A 26,047-nucleotide genomic window follows, 5' to 3' on the forward strand; every position below is an offset into this window, starting at 1 on the left:
AGAGGAGATATATATATATATATATATATATATGACCATAAAATACGCACATATAACTGAAATTTTGAGTTAGTTCACAAAGATTTGATGAAATTCTATCATCTTTCCATATTGCTGAACCCTGCCTTAAAATAAACTCTTCGTAAACACTCTTAGAGAGAGAGAGAGAGAGAGAGAGAGAGAGAGAGAGAGAGAGAGAGAGAGAGAGAGAGAGAGAGATATCATTCAAAGCTCATAATAGCCAATCGCCTGTTTAATGACAAGTACATTAATACTGTATTTGTTGCTTATATATATGGGAAGAGTATCATCTTAAACTCTCAGAAGAGGAAACGTTTGGAATACCTCCATGTCCAAAACAGGAATCACAACTCGAGTCTGGCGCCGGTCGTGTCATATTTACTATCATGAGCCATTAACAATAGGCAATATAACCACCCATGCACGGTAAACACACAAACAAATTAGGATACTATATACTTGTTTTTTATTTATACAATGGTTCTAAGCCACATGGATAACCAGTCATTTATATATGATACCCATACGCTTTACATTTTCACTATACACCCTTCTCCCTTTTATATGAGGTGAGTTTGCTAAACCCATGCCTTTTCTTAGACTTCCAGCCAACTGGAAAGCTTATCACAAACAAATAAACACACGCATATATTATATATATATATATGAAGCAATCCTCCCAGGCCAAACACCATAAGGTACAGTTAGCTTCGTAAACTCCGGTACAGTGTGTTTAGTGACAGAGAAACCGATGGCAATGCTGTTTGTGAAACAATGTAGCTAAGCATGTAAACTGTAGAAAATAAAAATAAGTAAATGAAATAAACGATAATTATAAGGTCATGAAAAGTCTAAATTATGAAGTCTTAGGCATATTTCCGGCCAGTATTTGAATTTCGAACGAATGTTGAAGCAAATGTTGCACCATAAGTAACACAGAGCAATGTCAGACGTCTGAATAGAAAACAGTGTTGTCAACGAAAAGAGACTAGTCAAATATAGGCATGCTACAGCTGGATTCATTAATTCCACTACACTTCACAAAAAGCTAAGGAGACGTTTGACAGCTGTAAACTGTAGCAGGAAACGCTGTGTTTAGAAAGAGAAAAACCTGTGGTAACACTGCCAGTAAAACAAAGTTGCTGAGCTTGTGTACATGTGACCAAAACATTTGTATTAATTCTACGAAGTGTTGTATAGCGAGCTCAAGGACTTTCTTTTACTGGCAGCAGCGTTGCCAACAATTTCTTGCTAAACACAGCCTGACCTGTTACAATATACAGCTGTCATACGTCGCCTTAGCATCCCGTGAAGTTTACCGGAATTAATGAAGTCAACTGTACTTAGACAAAGGCAATAGCAAGTTCAAGTTACATTAGTACCTTGGCTGATGATATACATATGTGAGTCCGTACATTTGACAAAAATGCACGTGCATGTATAACCATATAAATATAAGATAAAAATTTTCCAATTTTATAACAAATGACGCTTCTAAGTTGCAAAAACGCCGAAACGGAGCTTATTATTATTAATACTTGCTAAGCTAAAGCCATAGCTGGAAAAGCAGGATGCTAAAAGTCCAAGTGCTCCAAGTCCAACATGGAAAATAGCCTAGTGAGGAAAGGAAATAAATAAACTAAAGAGGCAATGAACAATAAAATAAAAATTATTTTAAAGAAGCAACGAAAAATCAAATAAATTATTTCATGAAGAATAACAATAAAAAATCTCAAATATATTGAGTACAAGAACTTAAATACAGAGGAAGAGAAATAAAATAGAATAGAGTGGCCGAGTGTACCCCCAAGAAAGAGAACTCTATCCTAGGACTGTGGAAGACCATGGTACAAAGGCTTTGACACTTCCCAAGACTAAAGAACAATGGTTTGATTTTGGAGTGTCCTTCTCCTAGAAGAGCTGCTTACCATAGCTGAAGAGTCTCTTCTACAAATACCAAGAGGAAAGTGACCACCAAACAAACACAGTGTAGTAGTTGACACATTGAGCGAAGAATTGTTTGGTAACCTTAGTGTTGGAAGGTGTGAGAAGACAGAGCAAAATATGTTAAAAATAAGCCAGACCATTCGGTGTAAGTGTAAGCAAAGGGAAAAAGCCGTAACCAGAGAGAAGGATCCAATGTAGTAGTCTGGCCAGTCAAAGGACACAATAACTCTCTAGCGGTAGTATAAGGGGTGGCAGGTGCCCTGGCCAACCTACTACATACATACATACATACATACATCTATATATATATATATATATATATATATATATATATATATATATATATATATATATATATATATATATATATATATATATATATATATATATATATATATATATATATATATGTTTCAACTTCGCACAAACTACGTCCATAATGTTGCAATAACGCCAAAATAGAGAATATTATTATTAATTGCTGAGCTACAACCCTAGTTGGAAAAAGAAGATTGCTATAAGCCCAGGGGCTCCAACAGGGAAAATGGACCAGTAAGAAAAGGGAAACAAGGAAAAATAAAATATTATAAGAACAGTAACATTAAAATAAATATCTCCTATATAAACTATAAAAACTAACAAAACAAGAGGAAGTTAAATATGATAGAAAAGTGTGCCCTGGTTTACCCTTAAGCAAGAGACTCAAACCCAAGACAGTGGAACAACATGGTACAAAGGCCTCGGCACTATCCAAGGCTAGAGAACAATGGTTTGATTTTGGAGTGTTATCCTAAAAGAGCTGCTTACCATAGCTAAAGAATCCCTTCTACCCTTGCCAAGAGGAAAGTGGCCACTGAACAATTACAATGTAGTAACCCCTTGGGTGAAGAGGAATTGTTTGGTAATCTCAGTGTTGTCAGGTGTACGAGGACAGAGAAGAATATGTAAAGAATATGTCTGACTATTCGGTGTGTGTATGCAAAAGGAAAATGAACCGTAACCTGAGAGAAGGATCTAATGTATTACTGCCTGGCCAGTCGAAGGACCCCATAACTCTAGCATGACACGTACTGTTAGCTTTTGTTCTCGAGGAGTCTTCAAATTTTCCTCCATGCAATAAAGCAACAAACTTTTACAAAATTACCCTCAAAATCAAGGCATCTCTTGAACGAGGTCTTGTCCGTACCTTTACATGGCGAGACGGTCTCTTACACGTGCTGAAACCCAATAGGAAAACCGGTTTTTCCAGAGGTTTCATCAAGATCAGAGATGACTCATCCAAGAGTCTCTCCTCTCTAATTTCTAGACTGTCAATTGCATAGGATGTTATGAATTTTGAATAAAATCATTTTAATCATAACAGTTTATAAACTAATATTCATAGTAACTAGTCCATTTCTGGATTGCTTTGCAAACAAATCATGTGGGTGAAAAGCTAACCTACAAAGACAGTGTTCCTTCTTTCCTTGCAACAAGCTTTCTTTTAGCACCTAATCCCACTTTTTTAATAGCTAAGCAAAAAATATCATGCAGGTGAGAAGCTAACCCATAACCACAAAGATTGCCTTCAAGTGCCTTTCCTTGCAAAAGCTTCATTTCAAACACCTGCCATATATACACGTCTACATATATACCACCAACAACCTTCAGTGAGAAGTCATGAAAATGGGTACTTTCACCGTATCTGTGCTTACCTTGCCCCTGGGGGCAGCGCATGAATAGAAGTTCGTAGGGTAAAAGGTGATAGCGCGGTAGGAAGGGTGCAAATGGGATGGATGGATGGAGAGACCAGCTGATTTCATGTGGTAATTATAAAACAGTTAACTTAAAAGTACTAAAAGCGCTATAATCCTTACAATGCCATTCAACTATGAAGTTATGGTTAGACAACCACCGTCGTTCCCAAAAAAGGTGAGGTGGTTACGAAACATATGTCTAAAAACTCTAAACAGATAAGCAGGGTCGCAGTATTTTTAAACACAGCGGTGGAAGGTCACAATACTATTACAACCCGCCAAGCTACAACCCTAGTTGGAAAAGCAAAATGCTATAAGCCCAGGGGGCCCAACAGAGAAAATAGCCCAGTGAGGAAAGGAAACAAGGAAAAATATATTTTAGGAACAATGACATTTAAATAAATATAGCTTACAGATCTTTCTTTACCAACTAGGGTTGTAGCTTACCAAGTAAATGATGATGATGATGATAATATAGTAATAATAATAATAATAATAAGGATGGACAAATGGTATACAATGTCATAAAAAACCCATTAATTTCCAAGGAAAAGCTTCTGACTATCTAGAATGTTGGTCGGCGCTGATATGACAAAGTCAATCTTACCGACATTCAATACATACTGGAAAACCACAAAACGTACAATAACATACTTGGGTGTATGGTTGACGGCACTGCCATCTTTAGATGGCCAATCCCCCATTCTCTCATAACCCATTCTTTAACCTTTCCCACCACCGCCTATGAAGATTGCAGGATGATGTCATTCTAGGGGATAACGTCTTACCGTGGCCTACCTTGAGGCTAAAATTGAGAGCCGCTCCCACTATAGTTTCAGCCTGGCCTACACTGAGATTAAACGAAGATGAAGACCTCGTTTTCGTTGTCTTGTGTTACGTTCGTAATATGGTTCTTCAAATGTTTCCAATAAAAGTGTTAATGGCAAATTGTAATTCATTTTTTCTGTTATATTCTCTAAATGCGAATCGCCATAACAGACTAACAATTTTTCATGATTCAATAAATCTTAATAAGGATAAATACGTCAAACTTACTGAGTTTTTCATGAAAGCAGATACTTAATATTACACTCGCTAAATTTGAAAAAAAAAAGAAAGCAGACAATAGTAATACTAAAACACTTTAAAACACCATGACGTGTCGAAGAATCCTTATCAAACACCCACTGAAACATTTTTAAAATTAGGTTATTCTTGATTCGTCATTGCTAAATCTCTTGGTAAAGCAGGGATACAATTTTACTCTCCCTCAGCTTGAACACACACACACACACAAAGAGAGAGAGAGAGAGAGAGAGAGAGAGAGAGAGAGAGAGAGAGAGAGAGAGAGAGAGAGAGATTTAACTAACATGGTAGTTCCGTTCTCACCAAGTCTTATTGAAACGTTCAACGGGAAAATTTACATCACTTTTATGTACAACAATACCATTGCGAGGAAACTAACTATAGAAGAAAAGGCAATCTTGTTCCAGGTAGGGATTGTAACAAATTTACGCTGGGGAGACTGGTAGAGCATTGCAAATTCCTTTGCAGGAACACAAACGCAAGCTCTTATTAGTCTCCAAAACAATGCTGTGTAGCTAGTCATGCTCTAGATCTTGACCGTAGAATTGATTTCAAAAACCCCAAAATAATCAATAAAGATTTGGACAATGGATTCGTAGGAGGATAGGTGAAGGATTTTGATACATACAATGGAAACGATTGATAACAAATCTTTATACCAGGAAAACATTATTAGTATTTGTTTTTTCAAAGAAATGTCTAAAACCTTTAGAGTTGTTAATACTTGTGTCGATCCTATGCTTACTCGTGCATAAGTTCATGACATTGTTGCAACTAACCATAGCCATGATGTTGACACCAACGGAGAGCCACATTTGCAGGGCATCAACATTAACCATCTGGAAAATAGACCGCCACCAAGACGATCGCAAAGAATCCGTAATAGGCTACAAAACATCTAGTCACCTGGCGACCAAGGTCTATATATGCTGGCGACTAGCTACTTAGACCGTTCACTCGTTAGAAAACTGCTGTTCTAGCTTCGACTACTACTTTGTTTGTTTAGTAACTTTTATCTTATAAATGTCATATGTTTTTAGTTTACATTCCCCAGTGAGAATGAAAGCTAGTGTGCTTTTAAAATGTATAACGGTATATAACTGAGGATTATCAATACCCATTAATAATAATAATAATGATAATAATAAAAACCATTGAACCTTGCGTCTCATAAAATATCATTGGATACAATAATCAAAACGACTTCTCTCACTTTAACCACCATATGGCATTCCTCTATCCAACAAATATCAAGTAATATAATTTTCCATGATTCTGCCCTAGAATGCGTAAGATAATTACGACAAATAATTCCCTTTACTTTAGGGTTGATGTTGCTAGCCTCATGGACCTTACATGGATGTTTTGCCTTCCCATAGTACACTAGCTATCAGGTACTATTTCATCAAGTATCTCAATTGAGTTATAATATACACAGCGAAATGCATCTACAACCCTCATAGGAAACCAATTCAAGGTAAACATATTGACTGTTTTGTCAACGTTATTAAGGAGCCAGAAAATATCAATACCCATATCTAAATTAAGTATATATACATATAATTAATGCCTGAAGATTATATATATATATATATATATATATATATATATATATATATATATATATATATGTATATATATATATATAAAATAGGTTCGAGGCTGAGAATTTTAAATTTTCTAATTAATAATTTTATTTTCTTTGTATTCGCCAACGCGTGTTCCTAAAATCCTTGGCCTCCTTATGTTATAATTTCTTAGGTTAGTCGCTGTATATATTAAGCTTTGACCCTTGTCTTGTCAAAGAAAGCTGAGAGAGAGAGAGAGAGAGAGAGAGAGAGAGAGAGAGAGAGAGAGAGAGAGAGAGAGAGAGAGATCTTTTGCCACTACCTTTCTACCTCTTAACGATCGCTTCCCTAAATATCATGCTTTGGAAAAAAATGCAAACCCAACGACTTGAGGTATTTTGTATTAACCATGTTTAAATTTTATGAAATTCCAATTTGACTGAATAAATATCAACACCACACTAACAGTCTAATAAAAGAACAACAAAAATACAATTACAAGTAAAATTATCACCAGCATATATTAGCTAAGCTGTAACCCAGTAATAAATTGGCAAGGCAGGATGCTATAAGCCAAAGAGTTCCTTAAATTAAGTGTCTTATACATACATACATACATATATATATATATATATATATATATATATATATATATATATATATATATATGCATATATGTATATATATATATATATATATATATATATATATATATATGCATATATATATATACATATATATATATATATGCATATATATATATATATATATATATATATATATATATATACATATATATATATATACACACACACATACATATATAAAGATCCATGGATTCAACAATCCGATTAGGCAGATAATTCGACAAAAGCAACATACAAATACTCGGTAGTTCTCAGATGACATATAAGATGCCCACTCGTTTGCATTTGATTAACCATTAACGGAAGTAAATAAGAAATAAAACATGTAAAACTCACCCACGGTACACAATATCCATGTATAGCTGATGTGGCGGCGTAGGTGGTAAGGTAAGGCTGGCGATCCAAGCAACAAGTGACCCTCCAAGTCACAGCTCGATGGAAGAAAGGTTGAGCAAACACATCGGTGAGGGGCGCCGCCCCCAGGGCCTCGCACTCTCCTGCACCTACGGTCGATAGCATGCGCGAAACGGCGCGAGGAGCGCCAGCCCAAAGGAGCAGCCGACGTAATTTACGTAAACCAAAAGAGGAGATCAGGGTATTTCGGCTGAGGAGGAGGAGAGGCGGGGGGCTTCTGGGAATGTCGACTTCTTCAGAGCCTTCCCTCCTGTTTCGTCGGAATGGATGGTAAGTATGGAATGTGCCGCCTAGCTGCTGTAGCAATCCCTGCACTGCCGCAGGTAGGCCTAACGCCGCAGCAGCGGCGGGTCGCCATGGGGCTGGCGCCCGTGGCAGTAAAGAATTCGGACGAGGGGCGGGTGCCACAACAGTCATGTTGCAAAACACTTGTTATTTTCCAAATCGCTTGAACCTCTTTTTGTCCTTCACGGCCCACTTGTTCTTCTACTAATATACACTCATAATGTTGCTCTCGCAATAATAATAGTACAACACCAAGCAAGCATTTATGTGTATCGCATCAAAACACACAACTTCAATAAAAACAAAACTGTAAGGAGCTCGTACTGCGGTCCGTATGAGCCAGAGACAATTCACTTGTACGCAAGCCTCAGGTTTAATGATGAAAGCGTCCAACTCGCTGTTGTCACACCTGTATGCGCCAAAGTTTCCTATGTCGAACGTCTTGTACAAAATAACCTTTTATTCTTGTGATATTAAAGAAAAATTCTAAGTGTGGTACAACATTTATATTTATAATTCAAGTGAACGACTTTGAACTCATAAAAGCTTGGAATTCCTTATATTATTTACTATTCGGACACTTTTCTTACGTCTGACAGCGGGCAATGGTTGGCTCAAGCCGCAAGGAGTTTGTTTTGACGGTAGCCAACTTGATAATACCACAATGTGCCTTATTACGCTTCGCCAAACAACAAACCACGTGGTGCTGTATGTTGCAGTTTTTCTTTTTTATTATTATTATTTACCAATAGAATTCCGATAAAACTGTAAAGCAACAATGTTAAATCCCAGTTCCCTCTTAATCAACTTTTATAATGTACATATTCGAGGTAATGTGCTCCTTTAAAGTCAATTAAGATATACAAGCAAATATTATTTATAAATGAATAATGTTAATATATATATATATATATATATATATATATATATATATATATATATATATATATATATATATATATATATATATATATATATGTGTGTGTGTGTTTCATATGCATCTTCAGTTTGCGAAGTTTTGAAATTTCTCCCTTTTCCCGGATGTTTTTTTTCTTTCTTTTTTTTTAGAGTCGAAGTAAACTCACTCCATAATCGCTCGTTTATTTTTTTTTTAATTATGATCATATTCGAATGTTATTTTTTTTCCATTTGGCTATACGGCCCCAAGGCTATACAATAAGCTCCCATTAGACATCCGAAACACTGAAGATATTAAGGCTGTATTTAAAGAGAAAACTAAAGGCTTGTTTTCTCAGTGCTTCGATTCTGTGGATTTGACATTAAACGAGAAATGTGCGATGTAAAATGATGAATCCCTTGGGATTTACACGATGAAATGAATTACGAAAGGTCCTGTAAAGAGTAGGGCTCCCGTGCAATATATTATTATTATTATTATTATTACTTGCTAAGCTACAACCCTAGATAGAAAAGCAGGGTGCTATAAGCTCAAGGACTCCAACAGGCAAAATAGCCCAGTGAGGAAAGGGAATAAGGAAAAACTATAGAAGATTAAGAACAATAATAACCCCAAATTAAATCTTTCATATACAAACTATAAAAACATGTAAATAACAAGAGAAAGAGAAACAGGATAGTATAGTATACCCCCAAGCAAGAAATTTCGAACCCAAGACAGAGGAAGACCATGGTACAGAGGCTATGGCACTACCGAAGACTAGAGAACAAATGTTTGATTTCGGAGTGTCCTCCTAGAAGAGCTGCTTACCATAGCTAGAGTCTCTTTTACCCTTTTCAAAAGGAAAGAAGCCATTGAGCAATTACAGTGCAGTATTTAACCTCTCGGGAGAAGAAGAATTGTTTAGTAATTTCAACGTTGTCAAGTGTATGAGGAAAGAGGAGAATGTGTAAAACATAGGCCAGTCTATTCTGCGTATGTCGGCAAAGATGAAATGAGCCGTAACCAGAGAAAGGGCTTCAATGTCGTACTGTCTGGCCAGTCAAAGGACCCAATAACTTTCTAGCGGTAGTATCTCAACAGGTGGCTGGTTCCTTGGCCAACCTACCAGAAAAGCCCTTAAACTAAACTAAAGTAAACCAGTGTTGAGTCATGTTACCTTCTAATTCCCATCTAAGTTATAATTCATGCTAACTCGGCCAAGCATGTAGGCCACATTGTCTGGGATAGATGATTAGCTTGTGGTGTTTCTTTGCTTCACCGTCATCGGGTGAGCCTCTAATTTCTTCTTTGCTGCCTTTGAATTTTGAAATTATATTTGTTTAACAAAGTAAATTTAAATTACTCCATATATTGGTGAGTCACTACAACAAACATGCATATGGAATTTGTGGCATATGGTCTGATGCAGAGGCAAGGGACTGGAGGGCAATGAAAGAAGTCAAGAGGTTGCACACCAAGATGGTGTTAAGAAGACTACAAAAAGGAAACGTAGAAGGCTAAAAAGTGGGTGCAGTTAGAGGGAATGAGACGCTGCAAGACCTTTCGTAATGTTTATACTGTACTGCATCATGTGCGGTTTTCTTGTCATATCAAGTAATTTTTGTGTCAGATGTTATTCATATGGGTGATAATGGTGATGAAACATTTTCATTAAATAGAATAATTGCTATTATTAGTCCATGTGTTGCTCTAATTTACATCAAAGAATGGTTGTTAGCAACCTTTCATTATTAACAATAATATACCTTGTGTGTAGCCCAATTCGTCTCTCATTCCATCATCTCCTAAGCCTATTGACGCAAAGGGCCTTAATCAAATTTCGTCAGTTGTCTGTCTTGAGCTTTAAGTTCAATACTTCTCCATTCATCATCTACTACTTCATGCTTCATAGTCCTCAGCCATGGAGGCCTGGGGCTTCCAATTCTTTTAGTGCCTTGTGTAGCCCAGGTAAACGTTTGATAAACTAATCTCTCTTGGAGAATGCAAAGAACATGCCCAAACCATCTCCTTCTACTCATCCTTTGGCACTGATCTATTAGTTTCATTCTTCTGAGGGCTTTGTTCTCAAATCTACTATATCTCACTAAATTGATATACAGTCCGATTTTTATATGCAATTTCAGGCAATTCGATTTCCAAATTTTACTTAACCTAGTCATTGTCTGATTTCCTTTTTTCAGTCTTTCACTAAACTTTAATTCTAAAGCCCCCTTATTGGATTTCATAGTTCCCAAATAATTAATTGATTCTACCTCATTAATCCTTTCTCCCTCCACTGCCTATTCTGTTATCTCCGTCTTTCTTCTATTTATCTGTCTCTTCGCCTTCTACTCCTGATGCCTGGCGGATCATCTCACTGGAATTAGTCTCTTATCTAGCTCAACTAGTTAAGTGGTCTTGTTGAATTGAAGTACAGTAATACACTGCCCTATGCCGTTGATTTGATATTTTCCTTTTAATGATTATCTCACAGTTGTATGTAATGTTGAACCATGCATTTACCTACTGCCGGATTTTCACACTATACAGTAAAGTGGCTTGAAGGCTCCCTATACATATCCTGGACATTTTATTAAACCTAGATATGTACATCAATAAGTATCCATGCGAAGAACACCACTGTACAGTAGAGTATTTAATTGTTTGCAGACAGACATAAGGTGGGATACAACAACGCAAGTTGGATTTTATTTTTGTTTTGATATGTAAGGAGAGCGACATATGTTGACCCAACATAATAAGGGTTGCTACTTAGTAGTGTAACCCATGTTGGTACTTCATTTACTACAGTTTAGTTCAATCTTTCCTTTTACCATTGGAAACACGTCAAAATTTACATAACAGTACAGTACCTACGTACCTTGAAGAAATCAGATAAAAAGTATTCAAAACTAAGAAACGTAAAAAGATAACGCACCATCTTAACAATATTGAAACCATTCCATAATTCCGATTTCAGTGAAATATTCTTTTATCGAAATATTGCATTTTTGACCTGACCTGAGCAAAGCTCAATACCTCAGGCAAACTAATGACTATTTTTAGGGTATGTCAAGGGGTAAGAGGAAAAGAAAATCAAGAGAATACAAGCGCCACTGATCACAGTATTATCCTATTCATATAATATATAGTCCAAAGTTGACCTTAGCTAGAGTATTTAATTTTCTTTCGATATCTGCAGAATAACATAACCGGAGAGGATTCCCAGTCCATTTTAGCTGCCTCTTACTTGTCGTAAAAGGCGACTAAAACGGACACCGATTCTAATTGTTGTTATGGCCACACGGTGGAGGATGGGGGATGGTCAGCTGTGACATTACCAAACAAACTTTACGAACAAGGAAAAACTATCACCTTTTGTTTTCTTTTGGATGTCATATACCTCTCATTATTCGGCAAGTGCCATCCTACATTGATAGATTTAATTTTATTATTTATTAGATCAGGATAACCATGATTCCTTTGAATGAAATAATTTCTGAAAAAATAAAATTTGAACCATTATATCTTTTTGGCTTTAAATCTGATCAGATTCAATTATAATCAAGTATAAACTGTATCTATAACAAAGCAAGAAAATGGGGATACTGTACTGTAAAACGAAGCAAAATTTTTTATTGTTTATTTCAAAGATTTCTTCTTTAGAAAACTCAAAAAAGCCTTTTTTTACACTACAAATTCCACTTCTGACATCAAGTCAGCATCTTCAAGTAAATACAGAACTACTTTCCACATAACAGTAAATAGTTTTGAGTACCAAGGCCATCAGCACTCATTATAAATAGATTTCTCCTTTAAACTTACTGCAAAAAAAATTAGGCAGATTTTACTACCTCAAGGATACATTTGTTTTAAGTAGTGTCTTGAAAAGGGCCTTCGACTCGGGAAATACAAAACTCTACAAAGGAATTTCTGGATAAAACATCTTAATTTTCTTTGTACATAATATACATGTCATACAATATTTAATACCTAACAAAATACAGTACTTTGTACATACTAAAGTTTCTTCTTAAATAATGAACCCAATGAAAAGATTGGATATGAAAAATAAGAAAATGCAATGTCTAAAACTGACACACATGAATGTAATGAAAAAACTATACAATATAAAAAACATAAGGACGTTGTCTGATTGAATAACTGAAATACAAGAACTTCTAAATAAATGAATACTGTATAAGTTTGTTTTTATGTGACTGCAATGCACTAGTTGACAACAATAAGTACAATACTATTATGAATGAATCCCCTTGCAATGAAATATTCCTCAAGAAATCAACTTTTCAAACTTCTAACCAATAAACATTCTTTACCTTTTTCTGTGTGCACACAACTTGCAAGGAATTTCGATCAAAGAAACTCTGTTGAACAATATATTCTTGCAATCTATTCTTGGACAGTGATTTCTACAACTGCACAGGAAAAATAAATCCATATTAAAATTGAATAAAAAAAATATATATAGATCTCCACTTATACTTGAAAATAATTAAAAAAAAAATTGAATTATGAAAATTTCAGAACGTTGGTAAATCTTGACTTGTAAGTTGAGAATAATGAAAAACCTCCTTCCTTTCATAAGTCAAGAGTATCTGACTCTCCTCATCTTCTTGAATAATGAGTGAGCAGATGTTTAAAGCATGTTTCAAATACAGTAAAGGCTAAAGTGTCGGGTTGTAAACTTTTTGTATTCAAATCTTTTCCGATCAACAATTTAATGGCAACGAAATTAGTGAAAATTTCACAAAGGGTTTTATAATAATTCTCTGTCTATACTGCATAGTAATTTTCAAATTAAAAGCAAACTAATCAGACGCCAGGAAGGAGAGAAACAGGGACTTAAAATTTGCATTTGGTGTCTGTAGAAACAAAGTGGTTTGCATTTTCAGTCAAATCTTGATAAATGGCTGACAGATACAGCATCACAATCCCTGTACTATACTTAGGGTCAAAAGAATTTTTGCTTTAACAATCAGATTAAAAAAAGTTATTTTGAACATTCTCAAGACTGCAGAAAATATACACAAATCCTCAGAATGCCTCCTTTCCTTGCCCTGGTCTTAATTTTTTTCATTGAATATTCAATACATTTTAAGCCATACCGTACCAGAAAAAATTAAATATAAATATTTCATTGATAGATATAGTACTATAAACTTGGCCCATTTAGAAATTTTTTTCAAATTACAGTATAGAAGAAAAGAGAAAGTAATGGCACAAAATTCAGTGTTTTTCCTCGAGTAACCATAATTATACATCACATTCCACCAACGTATAAATGTTAAAAATAAATACCAGTATTTACTTTTATTCTGAGAGAGAAATTTGCTAACATAAACAACACAACAAAATAGAAAAAGTTACGAAAGGATGTAACTATAAAATAGTATTTTCATGGCAAAAGTCTTTTCTAGTCTTGACACACTTTAAAACAATAGTACAGTAGCTATAACATTTCGTGACCAATTAAATAGAATGCCTCATTTGCCATAAATGTGAATATAGTTAAATGCTTTTTAAAATCAACAAATCTGAATGTGTATGACATCTGTACATATAGCATAACTAGTTTTCATCTACTTCAATAAAAGAAAAAAATGGAATGGTGAAGACATTCAAATGGGTTAAATTTTGATTTGCAAGAGTGCAACAACAAATAAATTGGTCATAGATACATAAAATATACAAAAGGCAACATCTCAATTAGGGTTAACCATTAAATTAATAGCACACATGTAAAAGAAAACTGCACATGAAACCTTAATGATTAAGCAGGTACTAACTGACAGCAAAATCTATCATGAATTTTCTGTACTCACAAACAAATAAATGAATGATTGGGTCACCAAAGAATGGCTTGTAGATACAGTACTGAGTTTGTGCAGTTTTCCAACAAATAAAAACATTTTATACACATCACATAATTATTAAATCATCACAGGTAGTAGCTAGAAGTTTACTTTCATGTGCTGGCTGGTTGACTATTAGTGGTATTACTTCTCAAAGCAGCCTGGATCTCTTGAGTTAAGAATGTCAATCGTCCATCAGGATGATGGAGAGCCATCTGCTCTCCTTGCTGGGTTCTCACTAACACTAAACGACCCTGAGTTGTTTGTTGAGTCGTCTGTTGTGCTTGCTGTTGCTGCTGTTGAGGTTGGGCCACTTGAACAACTTGTTGCTGTTGAGACTGGGCTACTTGAACAACTTGTTGTTGTTGAGGCTGGGCTACTTGCACAACTTGTTGCTGCTGAGGCTGGGCTACTTGCACAACTTGATGCTGTGGTTGAGGCTGGGCTACTTGCACAACTTGTTGTTGATGTTGAGGCTGAGTTACTTGCACAATCTGTTGCTGATGTTGAGACTGGGCTACTTGCACAACTTGTTGCTGCCGAGCTTGAGCAACTTGCACTACCTGTTGCTGTGGTTGTGCAACTTGCACCACTTGTTGCTGTGAAACTTGTGCTATATGCCCTTGCTGTGGAGACTGGAGATGGGTTTGTGATTGTGGCTGTTGTACAGTGGATAAAGTAGTCTTTGCTTGTTGTGCTATTACTTGACCAGTTCCTTGAACATATATTAAGCTTTGCTGACCAGGTGTGCCTGCTGCCTGTGAGACGACTTGTGGCACCATCTGTACAACCTGCTGACCTCCTCCAGGTTGTTGCACTATTTGGACTGTCAGTCTTTGACCAGCATTACCAGGCTGACTAGGATTAGCTTGCTGTAATCTTACAACTTGAGGGGTACCTGTTGGCTGGGCAAGAACACGCTGTTGTACTACGTACTGTTGTTGGCCAGAGGCTGTTTGGATACCAGGTGTCTGAGACTGCACTGTGGCACTTTTATGAACAACAGCATGCTGCAAGACAGGAAGCTGCTGATTCGAACTGACAATAGTGTTCACATTCTGTTGCGGAGCAAGCACTGTTGCCACTGTCCCTGTTGAGGTTCTAGTCTGTTGTGGAGTAGACTGAGCAGTCACCAAGTTACTATATACTCTTGGTTGTGTTGCTACCCTTGTGAATGTCTGTTGACCACTATTTAACACTAGCTGAGTACCTTGAGTTACGACATTATTTGTTTTGATGACTGAACCAGCAATGGTAGTCTGGTTTACAGGGATCACTTGTCTTAATCCTACCTGTTGAGTGGACAATGCCTGTACACCTGTTGAACGACTAATACCCTGAACTACCGCCGCTGGCCTTACTGCACTTGTTGGTGATAAGGTTTGTTGTTGAATGACCTGTTGAACTGTAGTTGGAGGGTCTTGCAACAGTGATGCTGGTGCACTTGTAACAACTTGAACCTTTGCCGCTGTATTTGATGCAACGTGGGTTTGAACCTTCTGACCAGGGGGTACTACCCCCGGTGTCAATGATAAAGTGTAACCACCTCTACCATTTGGCATTGCTACTATTTTACTGCCAGTTCTCTGCATCAACTGAGCAAGTGATTCAGATTCCAATTTCAGCTGGGGCTGGCCTCCAGCGGCAGGAACCACAACTGTGGCAGCCGTTATAGCCTGACCCTGTGGCTGGGTCATAACAGTTGAAGTTGATGTAGCAACTGTTTGTACTGGCACTTGCTGTGAGATAACTTGCTCTTGCACCACAGGTGGTGCTGGAGACTGTACAACATTTGCTGTAGAAGTAACCACAGCACTAGCAGCAGGAACTCCAGCAATTCTATTTACAACTTGTGATGCTGCAGGCCTCACTTGAGAACCCAAAATAGTGGATGAATTAGGTCGAGCAACTTGAGCTGTATGAACTGGAGAGGTTACATTAACTGATGTTCTAGCACCGGGGGGCATCACTGATGAAACAACAGAAGGCGAAGCAGTCACTAATCTAGTTGTTGCAGTATGTGGACGAGTTTGTTCTGAAAGGATGCTCCTGACAACAGAACCCTGTGGAGCCAATCCAGATGTCATTATTACTGGTCTAGAAGGTCTCGTTAACCCTCTGTATGCTTGAGCTATAGTATTTGGTGGAGAAGAAGTGGAAGAGGTGACAACAGTGGATATTGGAGCAACTCTTGGTACAGATGGAGAATTACTGGTGATTAACCCACCTAATGCTCCTGAAGGTCTACTTACTCCAAGTGTTGAGGTAGGTTCAGATGCAGAGGCAGTGGATCGAATAACACTGGGAGTGGGGCTCCCAAAACTTCCTCCATTTGGAATACCTGGAATGTTTTTAGTACTGATCTGAGCATTTGTATTCACAGTATAAGTCTGTCCATGGTGCTGTAGTTTGATTTCTGTCACAGGGCCCTTAGTACCAGGCTTCATGTACTTCACGAGCTGTAATGCTTGCTCACCAACAACTCTTACATTAACAGGAGAACCCTGATTGTCATACGCTGCCACAATCACACACGGAACGTCAGGCTTTACATTAGTGTTTTGGAAAAGCCTATTAGTTATACTACTGACATGCCTTACTGGAGTTTTAGGACTTTCCTTCTTAGCATTCGTAACCAACTGACCAGCCAGGTTCCTAACCGAGGATATGTCCACTCTTCCTTTATCCCCACGATTATCCTTTGAAGCATTAGCTGATCGAACTTGACCCTCATTGTCAATATAATTAGTTATGTGTCCTGACTGTGACAATAGATAACGTTTAACTCCACCAAAAGACACATAATTTGATCGACTACTTTCCTCTTGCTCTCTCTCTTTCTCTTCTTCTTCTCTTTTTCTTTTTCTTCTAACCTTCTCTTCTTCTGCTTCCAAAGATGCTTGAAGTGCTAATTTTTCAAAATCAAGCCCATCATAATTGATAATTTTCTTTACTTTACGAACACGACCTCGTGACGAAACTGCATATGATTCAGGATTCTCTTGTGGGACAGGAGCAATGGGTGTTTCAACAGGAGGAGGAACATTCTCCATCATTTGGGCTACTGCCTGGCGTTTGGCTCTTCTCTTCCTCAACTTCCTTTTTGGATTTCCTTCCTCTGCAAAAGATTTCTTATTATTCATAATGAACAAAGATATATATTGAAAAAGTAAAAAATTCATGGGAAAAACTAGCTACAATTATCAAAACGGATGAAAATTAAGATGAAAAGATAAATTTTTATTTTTCCTAGTTACTGCAAACAAACCCGAGTCTTTCAAAATAGCAAATATGTTTTCAACAAGGAAAAGTGGTCGAAAAAAGTCTTTCAGCGCCTAGCTAAGATTTCTGTCTTGAACAAAAGATGTCATGCTACCTACTTGAGCTTCTTGATATGATAGTCTAACAGATAGTCTCTCGCCACTGCAGTGTCTATCAGCATACACAAGTATGTAACATATGCTAAGGTACAAGATTTGACTTCTCTCAGTTTATCACAATTCAGTGTGACAAAATGCAAGAAACTAATTCCATTCTCGTAACAAGTGCCTCATGGGGGCGACCACGATCAGCCAATCATTGAGATACTGTACATCAAGATGTATCCCTTGTGAGTGGACCATAGCGGCTACCAAGGTGAACACCTGAAAACCAGTACAAAATCCAAGGAACATAGTCTTGAACTGGCACACTGTACTGTAGAGGAAGAAGCAAGAGTTACTTACAAGAGGACCGATGAATGGGTACTTGAAAGTACGTGTCATTCAGGTCCTCCAAAAGCATGAACTCTCCCTCTTTTATGGAAATCAGCACAGAACGTACTGGTTCTATCCTAAACTTTGTTTGCAGAACAAACTTTTTTAGTGGAGTGAGGTCGATGATCAGTCACCAGCACCCGTTGACTTCTCTACAAAAAGAAGAGCAAACTGTAGATTCCCAGAGACTTGTCTCAAACAATTTCAAGCACGTTCTTCTCCAATATCCCCAACATATGCTAGGCCAGGGCTTTTGGCAATATTGGAGGGTTGGATGAGTAAATGAAATAGGGGAGACAACAGTCCTGAAAGCGTAGTAACTATCCAAAGGACATTCACTATTAACGTTTATGCCCTATCTCTCTCCTAAGTTATCCAGTGGCATAACAAGAATCGCCCTTATCTGGACAAAGGGAGAGAGGGAATGCTGGCATCAACGTTCCCCTCTTCTTCCCGCCTCTCCCTTTCGTGGAAGAACCAGGTTGAGTGACTTTAAAGAGGTGTGCATGCACAGGCTTCTTTCTGGAAAAAGTTGCATCTGGTCAATGATCAGAGTCTAGGCCTTTCTTCTGCCCAATCTTATTGGCATGGGCTTAACAACAGCTCCCTTCCCTGGCCCTTCGAAGGAAACTGTGCTGAATCAGGGAGTCCTGCAAAACATTCCTCTACTTCTCCACCGCAGCCTGCACAAGACTCCTTGGGAGAGATGTCGCCACCTGAACCGAAAAGTTTGGAAGTGGCGGTTACCCAATAGGTACACTGGTTTGCTGCCTGGTGTGCCAAGGTCACTGCCTTCCCACTAGACAGCAGGATACTTGTGCTTCTCTAAAGACTGCAGGGATGATAACCCTAGTGACTTAATGAAGTATGTCACTGCACCTGACCACTGGTCAAGCCAAGATAGACCTTGGAGGGAGGCCATAGCACCTAATTTCATGGCAGCTAACTCAGAAGGTTGAGGAGAGTCCCCTGTCAATGAACACCGATAGGTCAACTTGAAGAAATGATGATGCAGCATGCTATAGTGTATAGAGCCTTATCTGCCTTGATAGGGGGATATAAGACCTTGTTTTACAAGAGAGTTCACAGAGCCACATATGTGATCACCAACTCGACCCAGGGCCAAACTAGCCAGATCTGACCAGGGCAGCTCCAAGGATGGCCTCGACCCTTGAGGGACACCAAGGGCCAATCAATGACCGAGTGTCTCCCTGAAGGTGGAGCCAAGAAGGTCACCTCTCCCAGACCGTTGCACGCACGGATGAATACAAAGACGTTCACAAAGGAAGACTCCAACTCAGGATTATCAGCCTCCGTCGACACCAGTCTAAAGTCCAGTGTCTTGGGGGCACATGAATCTCAAGTACCCTCACACCCAGATGAGGCAGAGAGTATGACCGTTATTATCATTACTAGCTAATCTAAAACCCTAGCTGGAAAAGTAGGGAGCTATAAGCCAAAGGGAAAATAATCCAGTGAGGTAAGGACATAAGGAAACAAAATATTGTGTGCCTGAGTGTATCCTCAAGCAAGAGAACTCTAACCCAATACAGTGGAAAACCGTGGCACAGAGCCTATGGTAATACCCAAGACTAGAGAACAATAGTTTGATTTTTGAGATTCTTCTCCTAGAAAAGCTGCTTACCATAGCTACAGAGTATTCTACCTTTACCAAGTGGAAAGCTGCCACTGAAAAATTACAGTGCAATAATTAACTCCTTGAGTGAAGAAGAATTTTTCAGTTATCTACTGTTATCAGGTGTATGAGGAAAGATGAAAATGTGTAAAGAATAGGCCAGACTATTCAGTGTATGAATATGCAAGAGAAAAATGAGTTGGAACTGATGATTCATTCCTTCCCCAAGAATATGAACTTTCTGTCACAAGGACAGAACCAGCAAAGTAATCAAAGACTGAAGAATGGCCGAGAAAACTAACAACAGTAGGGGAAGAATCCCTGACACTGATCAAGGCAGATACGGAGAAGTAACTCGTACTTATCTCATCCCGCTGCTGATTGGGACGGGGGGACGGCCACAGCCCCATGCCTAGTTGCATGGGGAAGGGGTTCCTTTGCCCCCAATTGGTCGTCTTCCACTGTACATCTACCAAAGTATTGTGACTGGAGGGAGATGCAGGATTCCATCATGCAGGTAGGAGAGGTGAAAAAGGGTAGGCCTATAAAGGTTACTCATTAATGGCAGAGCCCAGGGACAGTGACATTGCCTTAGATAATGCCTAACAGAGCCAGGGGACAGTGACATTGCCTTAGAGAATACCCATATATATATATATATATATATATATATATATATAGATTCAAATAAAATTCTGAAGAAGGTTACTGTCAGATTCATAGTCATCGTCTCAACCTTTGAGTCCCTTAAAAACTGGCAAGTTTCATAACAGCCGAATCATACTGTCGAAGGGTGGATCCCCTCTTATCTGATTCTAAAAATAACGTATTTGAGGATCAATATCTGCACCTCTTGAGCTGCAAATTTCATAAAGTCCAGAAAGGTAGGGCATTCTGAATTTGAGGAAGCTAACACACAGCAAGTTGTACTGCTTGTGTTAGTATTGGATTGGGGATCTGTCGAGGTGGAGACCCAGTTCCACCAGAAGGGGAAACCCGTTGTGCTTGGGCCAGATGGGGGCTACTAGAGCAACTTGGCCTTTGAAAGTCCTGAGCTTGTCTAACACTTTCATCGACAGATTTATTGGTGGGAATAGGTAAATTCTCTCCCAAGTGTTCCAGACTAATGATATTGCGTCTGTGGCGTAAGCCCGAGGATCCGGGCTGGGAGCTACGTAGCACTCTAGTTTGTAGTTGGACTTTGTTGCAAACAGATCTATCTGGAGATCCGGAACCTGAGAAAGAATCCAACTGAAGGACATTGGGTCTAGTGACCACTCCGACTCCAGCGGAGTTGTCCTCGAAAGTGCGTCCGCCACTATCTATCTAGAAGAAACCTGATATGTTGGTTTTTGGCTGGAGCCGGTTGCTTAAGGTCAAAAATACCGCCATGGCCTCTAAAACATTGATATGAAGTTGGCGGAATATTGTCGACCATAGTCCCAGGACTTTCTTGTACTGAGAGTATCCCCCCCCCGCCTGTTAGGGAGGCGTCTGTGTAAATGACGAGCTTGGGGGTGGATATTGTAAGGAAACGGATTTGCCAGATTTTGACCTTTGTCCATGGTTGAAGTCTTTTCTTCAGAATTGGTTGGAGTCGAGCCCTTTGTCTCGATATTACTCGTTTTCCTGGAGCACCATACTCGGCTTATATCCTTCAGTAGTATATCTGTTACTGAGGCAAACTGGAGGGCACCCAGGATTCTCTCTTGATTTCTTCTGGAAGACAATTTGTCTTTGAGAAACGTATTGTGTTTTGCTATAGCGTTCCTCTTGGCTGTTGGGAGACAGAGTGTGGGAGCATAGAACCCATTGAATCCTAACCATTGAAACTTGTCCTCGGGACCAAACGAGATTTCTCGAAGTTGATTTGGAACCAAAACTGTTGTAAGAGATTATCACTCTGTAGTTGCTGTGAGGCAGTTTGCCTAGTTGAAGCCTAGAAACGGACGAAAATGCCTTGCTTTCGGAACATGATAGCAAACGTCTGCAAGATCCATAGAGGAGGTGACGGCCCCACAGAGAAGCAAGGTCCGCACCTGAGAGATGGTCAGCATGTGAAACTTGTCGCATTAAATGTAAGAATTCAGAAGCGACAGGTCTAGGATTACTCTTCGCTATTCTGAGTCTTTCTTTGGCCCGCTGAACAAGTGATCCTGAAATTACAAACGATTTAATTTCTTTATTGCCTCCTTTTGCAATAAATCGTTTTCATATAAGACTAGCTCTTCCGTTGGATGTTGATGAAAACTGGTTGGTGGAGGGGGCCTTTCTATCCAACTCCACCCCAGACCTTTGGAAATTATACTGAAAGCCCAAATGTTGAACGTTCAACGGTTCCGGAAGATGTAAAGTCCTACCCCTACCTGAGAACTCCCAATGATTTGCTGCGGATTTACCTCCTCGGCCTCGAGAGTAGCTGTTGCGAAAAGTTCCTCTCGAGCTAGCGCCTCTGGGGCGCTGGTAACCCTGGAAGGCACCCTGAGTTTCAAAGGTGGGCCTAAGGGCTGGGGAAGTAGCATAGGAGGTAGTTGCTACTTGGGACTGAGGAACCAGCACGTATTGCTGTTGGGGTTGACCCTTCGAAGTGAAAGGTTGACTCCCTTGTGCTACCGGGATGGTTGAACCACCTGTTGGGACCGCCGGTTTGGAAGGAATGGAAAGATCTCAGACTCTTTCTACCTCGAGATTGGTTGCTGGCCGGTTCGAACTTGTGCTTGGGGACTAAGCCCATCGAACCTTGAGGCTTTGATTGACCCAAGCAGCTCCAGACTGGGGCTTTAATGAGCTTGTTAGGCTCATGTCTGATAGTGGCCTCAGACAAGACATGCCTACAGCAACGACGTCTGGCCGCAAAGAAGTCGTAGGAATCAGACAGTAAGGTTTGAAGTAATGACTTCGTCAAGACCTTAAAAGGTGGTTCTTCTTCATACATTAAAGAGGTCTTTTCTGCCATTGTAGCCGAGTTGATAGGTCTACTCAGGCGCATACAGGCTTCGAGCTCGAGGCATATCAGGGATTCCGGAAGCCTGGGTAGCCACTCACTGAACTGAATGGGAGCACAGGCAGCGCTTAATTTACCCGATGTGAAGGTCGCCGGGGCGTTAGTCCAGCAATCGTGATCCCCCAGGGACAGGAGGGAGGTCGGATGCGTTTCCTTCAGCTGCGGTAACGGCTTGTCCTCGTTTATTGCCTGCTGAGCAAGGTCCGATATCTTAGTGACACACGGAGTAGGGGTTTACTCCTCCACTAGAAACATCGTGTACGGGCTCTTGTGAGGTGTTAACGTAGTGTTAACACACTCCCACTCGTTTAAGGGCCGGACCCAGGTGGACTGAGCCTGCCCCTTTGGGTACATTTTGGTTTCTTTGGGGACCTTGTCAAACCTTACGAGTGTCTCCTCGGTAAGGCATGCGAAACCAGAGAGGGAACTGTAGACCCGGCGGGTAGAATTCAAAATCTTCTACAGTCCGGGTGCCAAACCCTTCGATGGTTAACATACCATCTTTGAAGGGAGAGCGCAAAGCCCCCTTCCACGGATTGCTTTCGACGAATTCCGGGAGCTTAGAGGCATCCGGGATGATATATTGTGCTGTTGAGGTAGCCCATAACAAATGAGACCCTGTATGAGGCTATCTGGTTTAGCACTCTCTCTTCCCCCTAATGGGCAATAATTCCATTCAATTGTCAAGTTCACAGAGGCACCAGGAATTTTCCATCCTATAATTCGTGGTGACTCGGTATGTGACACGAGGTTTGAGCCAGTGAGCTACAGAGGTCCGTAAATTATATATATATGTATATATATGGATAAATATCAGCACAACATCGTGTTCAAATAGAAATAAATTTCTACCTCATCCCTGGGATCGGTCGCTGGCCTCTTCTAATGAAAGGTCAGGTTGAAACTAACCATGCCACGAGAGGCCATGCATCAATCTTGAAAGGGCTGCCAGATCGAAGGGAGCCTCCGGGGTCGTAGGTTTCAGGCCGGGCTTCGCTCTCGACCCAAGAGAAGTCTTAACTGGTTTGGTGATTTGGAAGACCTGTGAGTCTTTGGTAGGGCTGGTAGGTAGCTTTAACTTTAGGGACAACGGGACGTGGCCCGACATCAGCCACGTGCTTCCTTGAAAACCCTAAAAGGAAGAGACACAGGGTCTCTTTGCCCTGACACTCCAGGCAAACCCGCCAACCCAGATCTAAAGAGTCGCCAAGGTAGAAGTCATGGAAGACTGCGAGCTCCGAAAGAGGGTATATCGTTACTAATGAACAAGGTAACTCCGTTGGGAATGTAAAATAAATAGATCGAAAATAAATGTTTAAATCGATCAATCACAAAGGAAATAAAATGAAAATCCCAAAATCATATATCCGAAGTTATAATTATAGATAGTAACGACAGGGGCACCTACAGTGTCCCATAGTAGGGTAGTAACCCAAAAAGATCCGGGTGTTCCGAATTCTTAAAATAGACCGGTATGAAACCGGGACAAAAGGCTATGAACAAAATTTCGGACCGGTATAATAACCGGGGAGAAAACTTTTCATAAATTAACTGACATTGTCAAAATAATTCCATAAAAGGTGAAGATTATCAATGAAATAATATTGTCATAGCGCGAAATATACTATCCCGTCGGTACTGGGGAAGTATAGAATAACAAAAGATACATAAGTATCCCATAGCAGGTCAGTAACCTAAAGAGATCCGGATGCTCCGAATTCTTGAATTAGACCAATATGAAATAGGGACAAAAGACTATGAACAAAATTTCAGATCGGTACAGTAACCGGGGAAAAACTTATTATAAATTAACTGACTTTGTTAAAACAATTCCATAATAAGTTAAGATTATCAATGAAAAAATATTGTCATAGCGAGAAATATACTATCCCGTTGCTACTTGGGAAGTATAGAATAAAATAAAGATACGTGAGTGTCCCATAATAGGTTAGTAACCTAAAAGGATCCGGGTGTTCCGGGTTCTTAAAGTAGACCGATATGAAACCGGGACAAAAGGCCATGAACAACTCTAGGACCGGTTTAGTAACCGGGGAAAAACTTATAAATAAACTGACATTGTTGAAACAATCCCGTAATAAGTTAAGGTTATCAATGAAATAATATTGTCATAGCTTGAAATACACTATCCCGTCGCTACTTGGGAAGTATAGAATAAAATACAGATACGTGAGTATCCCATAATAGGTTAATAACCTAAAAAGATCCGGGTGTTCCGGATTCTTAAAATAGACCGATATGAAATCGGGACAAAAGGCTATGAACAAAATTTCGAACCGGTATAGTAACCGGGGAAAAAATTATAAAAATTAACAGACATTGTTGAAACAATTCCGTAATAAGTTAAGATTATCAATGAAATAATATTGTCATAGCGAGGAATATACCATCCCGTCATTACCAGGGAGGTATAAAATAAAAAGGGATGAAAAAGGATGCAAAAAAACAGTGATGAATAAATATAATCAAAACTAGTTCCGGGGCCCCCGGGGCCGGGGAACAGGGTTGGTAAAGTAAACTTAAAGTAACTTAAAGTAAACTTAAAGTAAACTTAAAGTAACCTAAGATACATCCTTAAAATACATAAATAGAAAACTCCAGTTATGATCTAAAACTAATGTCTGTAATTGAATAGGGCTCCCGGAGGGAGGATATTAATCAAAACTGTGTCAGTGTCAACAGATCTTGTATTTAAGAGCCCGGAGGCTCCGATGTCTGATGACGGGAGGGTACCACGGGAGAGCGCGGGGGGAGCCAATGGAACCCCCACTACCCAACCGGAGGTACCGGGACGAAGGTAATGATTCATGTAGAATATAATATAATGATATGGGATATTAATAAGTCCTATGCGGACGATAATAGCAGGAGGTACCGTAGGTGGGGACACTCCTAATATAAGTGCTCATTCTTACAACCATAGCTAAAAGCAAAAGTTACACCAAGGTGCAGTCATACCGACTAATCACGTGTGATAGTCCCCGGTGGTCCCGGCCCTCCCCCTCCCCCGACCAATGGCCAATCGGGGCGACGGGAGGGGAGGAGACGAAACCGCCCGGTATGAATGAATGAGACTAAGTCACACCCCGTGGGTACACTCGGTCCTCAATATGTCGGAACGTTGAGGGAAGACTGAGGAACAAGCATACTTGACCC

At 39.3% G+C, this 26,047-nt stretch overlaps 2 protein-coding genes across 8 annotated transcripts in view; both read right to left on the bottom strand.

The window, feature by feature from the left end:
- LOC137615215 (uncharacterized) overlaps positions 1–8,102 on the bottom strand; it is a 97,901-nt gene extending 89,799 nt beyond the window's left edge. Inside the window, exon 1 of the mRNA XM_068344883.1 lies at positions 7,342–8,102. Within this exon, the coding sequence (XP_068200984.1) occupies positions 7,342–7,836 (495 nt within the window). The 5' untranslated portion in view covers positions 7,837–8,102. The remainder of the gene's footprint in view (positions 1–7,341) is intronic.
- Positions 8,103–12,233: 4,131 nt separating this feature from the next.
- The window catches only part of LOC137615216 (uncharacterized bromodomain-containing protein 10-like), a 93,727-nt gene continuing 79,913 nt past the window's right edge, over positions 12,234–26,047 (bottom strand). For all 7 annotated transcript variants that reach the window (XM_068344891.1, XM_068344887.1, XM_068344886.1 and 4 more), the window contains one exon: positions 12,234–17,596. In XM_068344891.1, coding sequence (XP_068200992.1) covers positions 14,592–17,596 — 3,005 coding nt within the window. In that variant the 3' untranslated portion in view covers positions 12,234–14,591. The remainder of the gene's footprint in view (positions 17,597–26,047) is intronic.

Source organism: Palaemon carinicauda, chromosome 21, assembly GCF_036898095.1.
Source record: "Palaemon carinicauda isolate YSFRI2023 chromosome 21, ASM3689809v2, whole genome shotgun sequence".
NCBI classification, from domain to species: domain Eukaryota; kingdom Metazoa; phylum Arthropoda; class Malacostraca; order Decapoda; family Palaemonidae; genus Palaemon; species Palaemon carinicauda.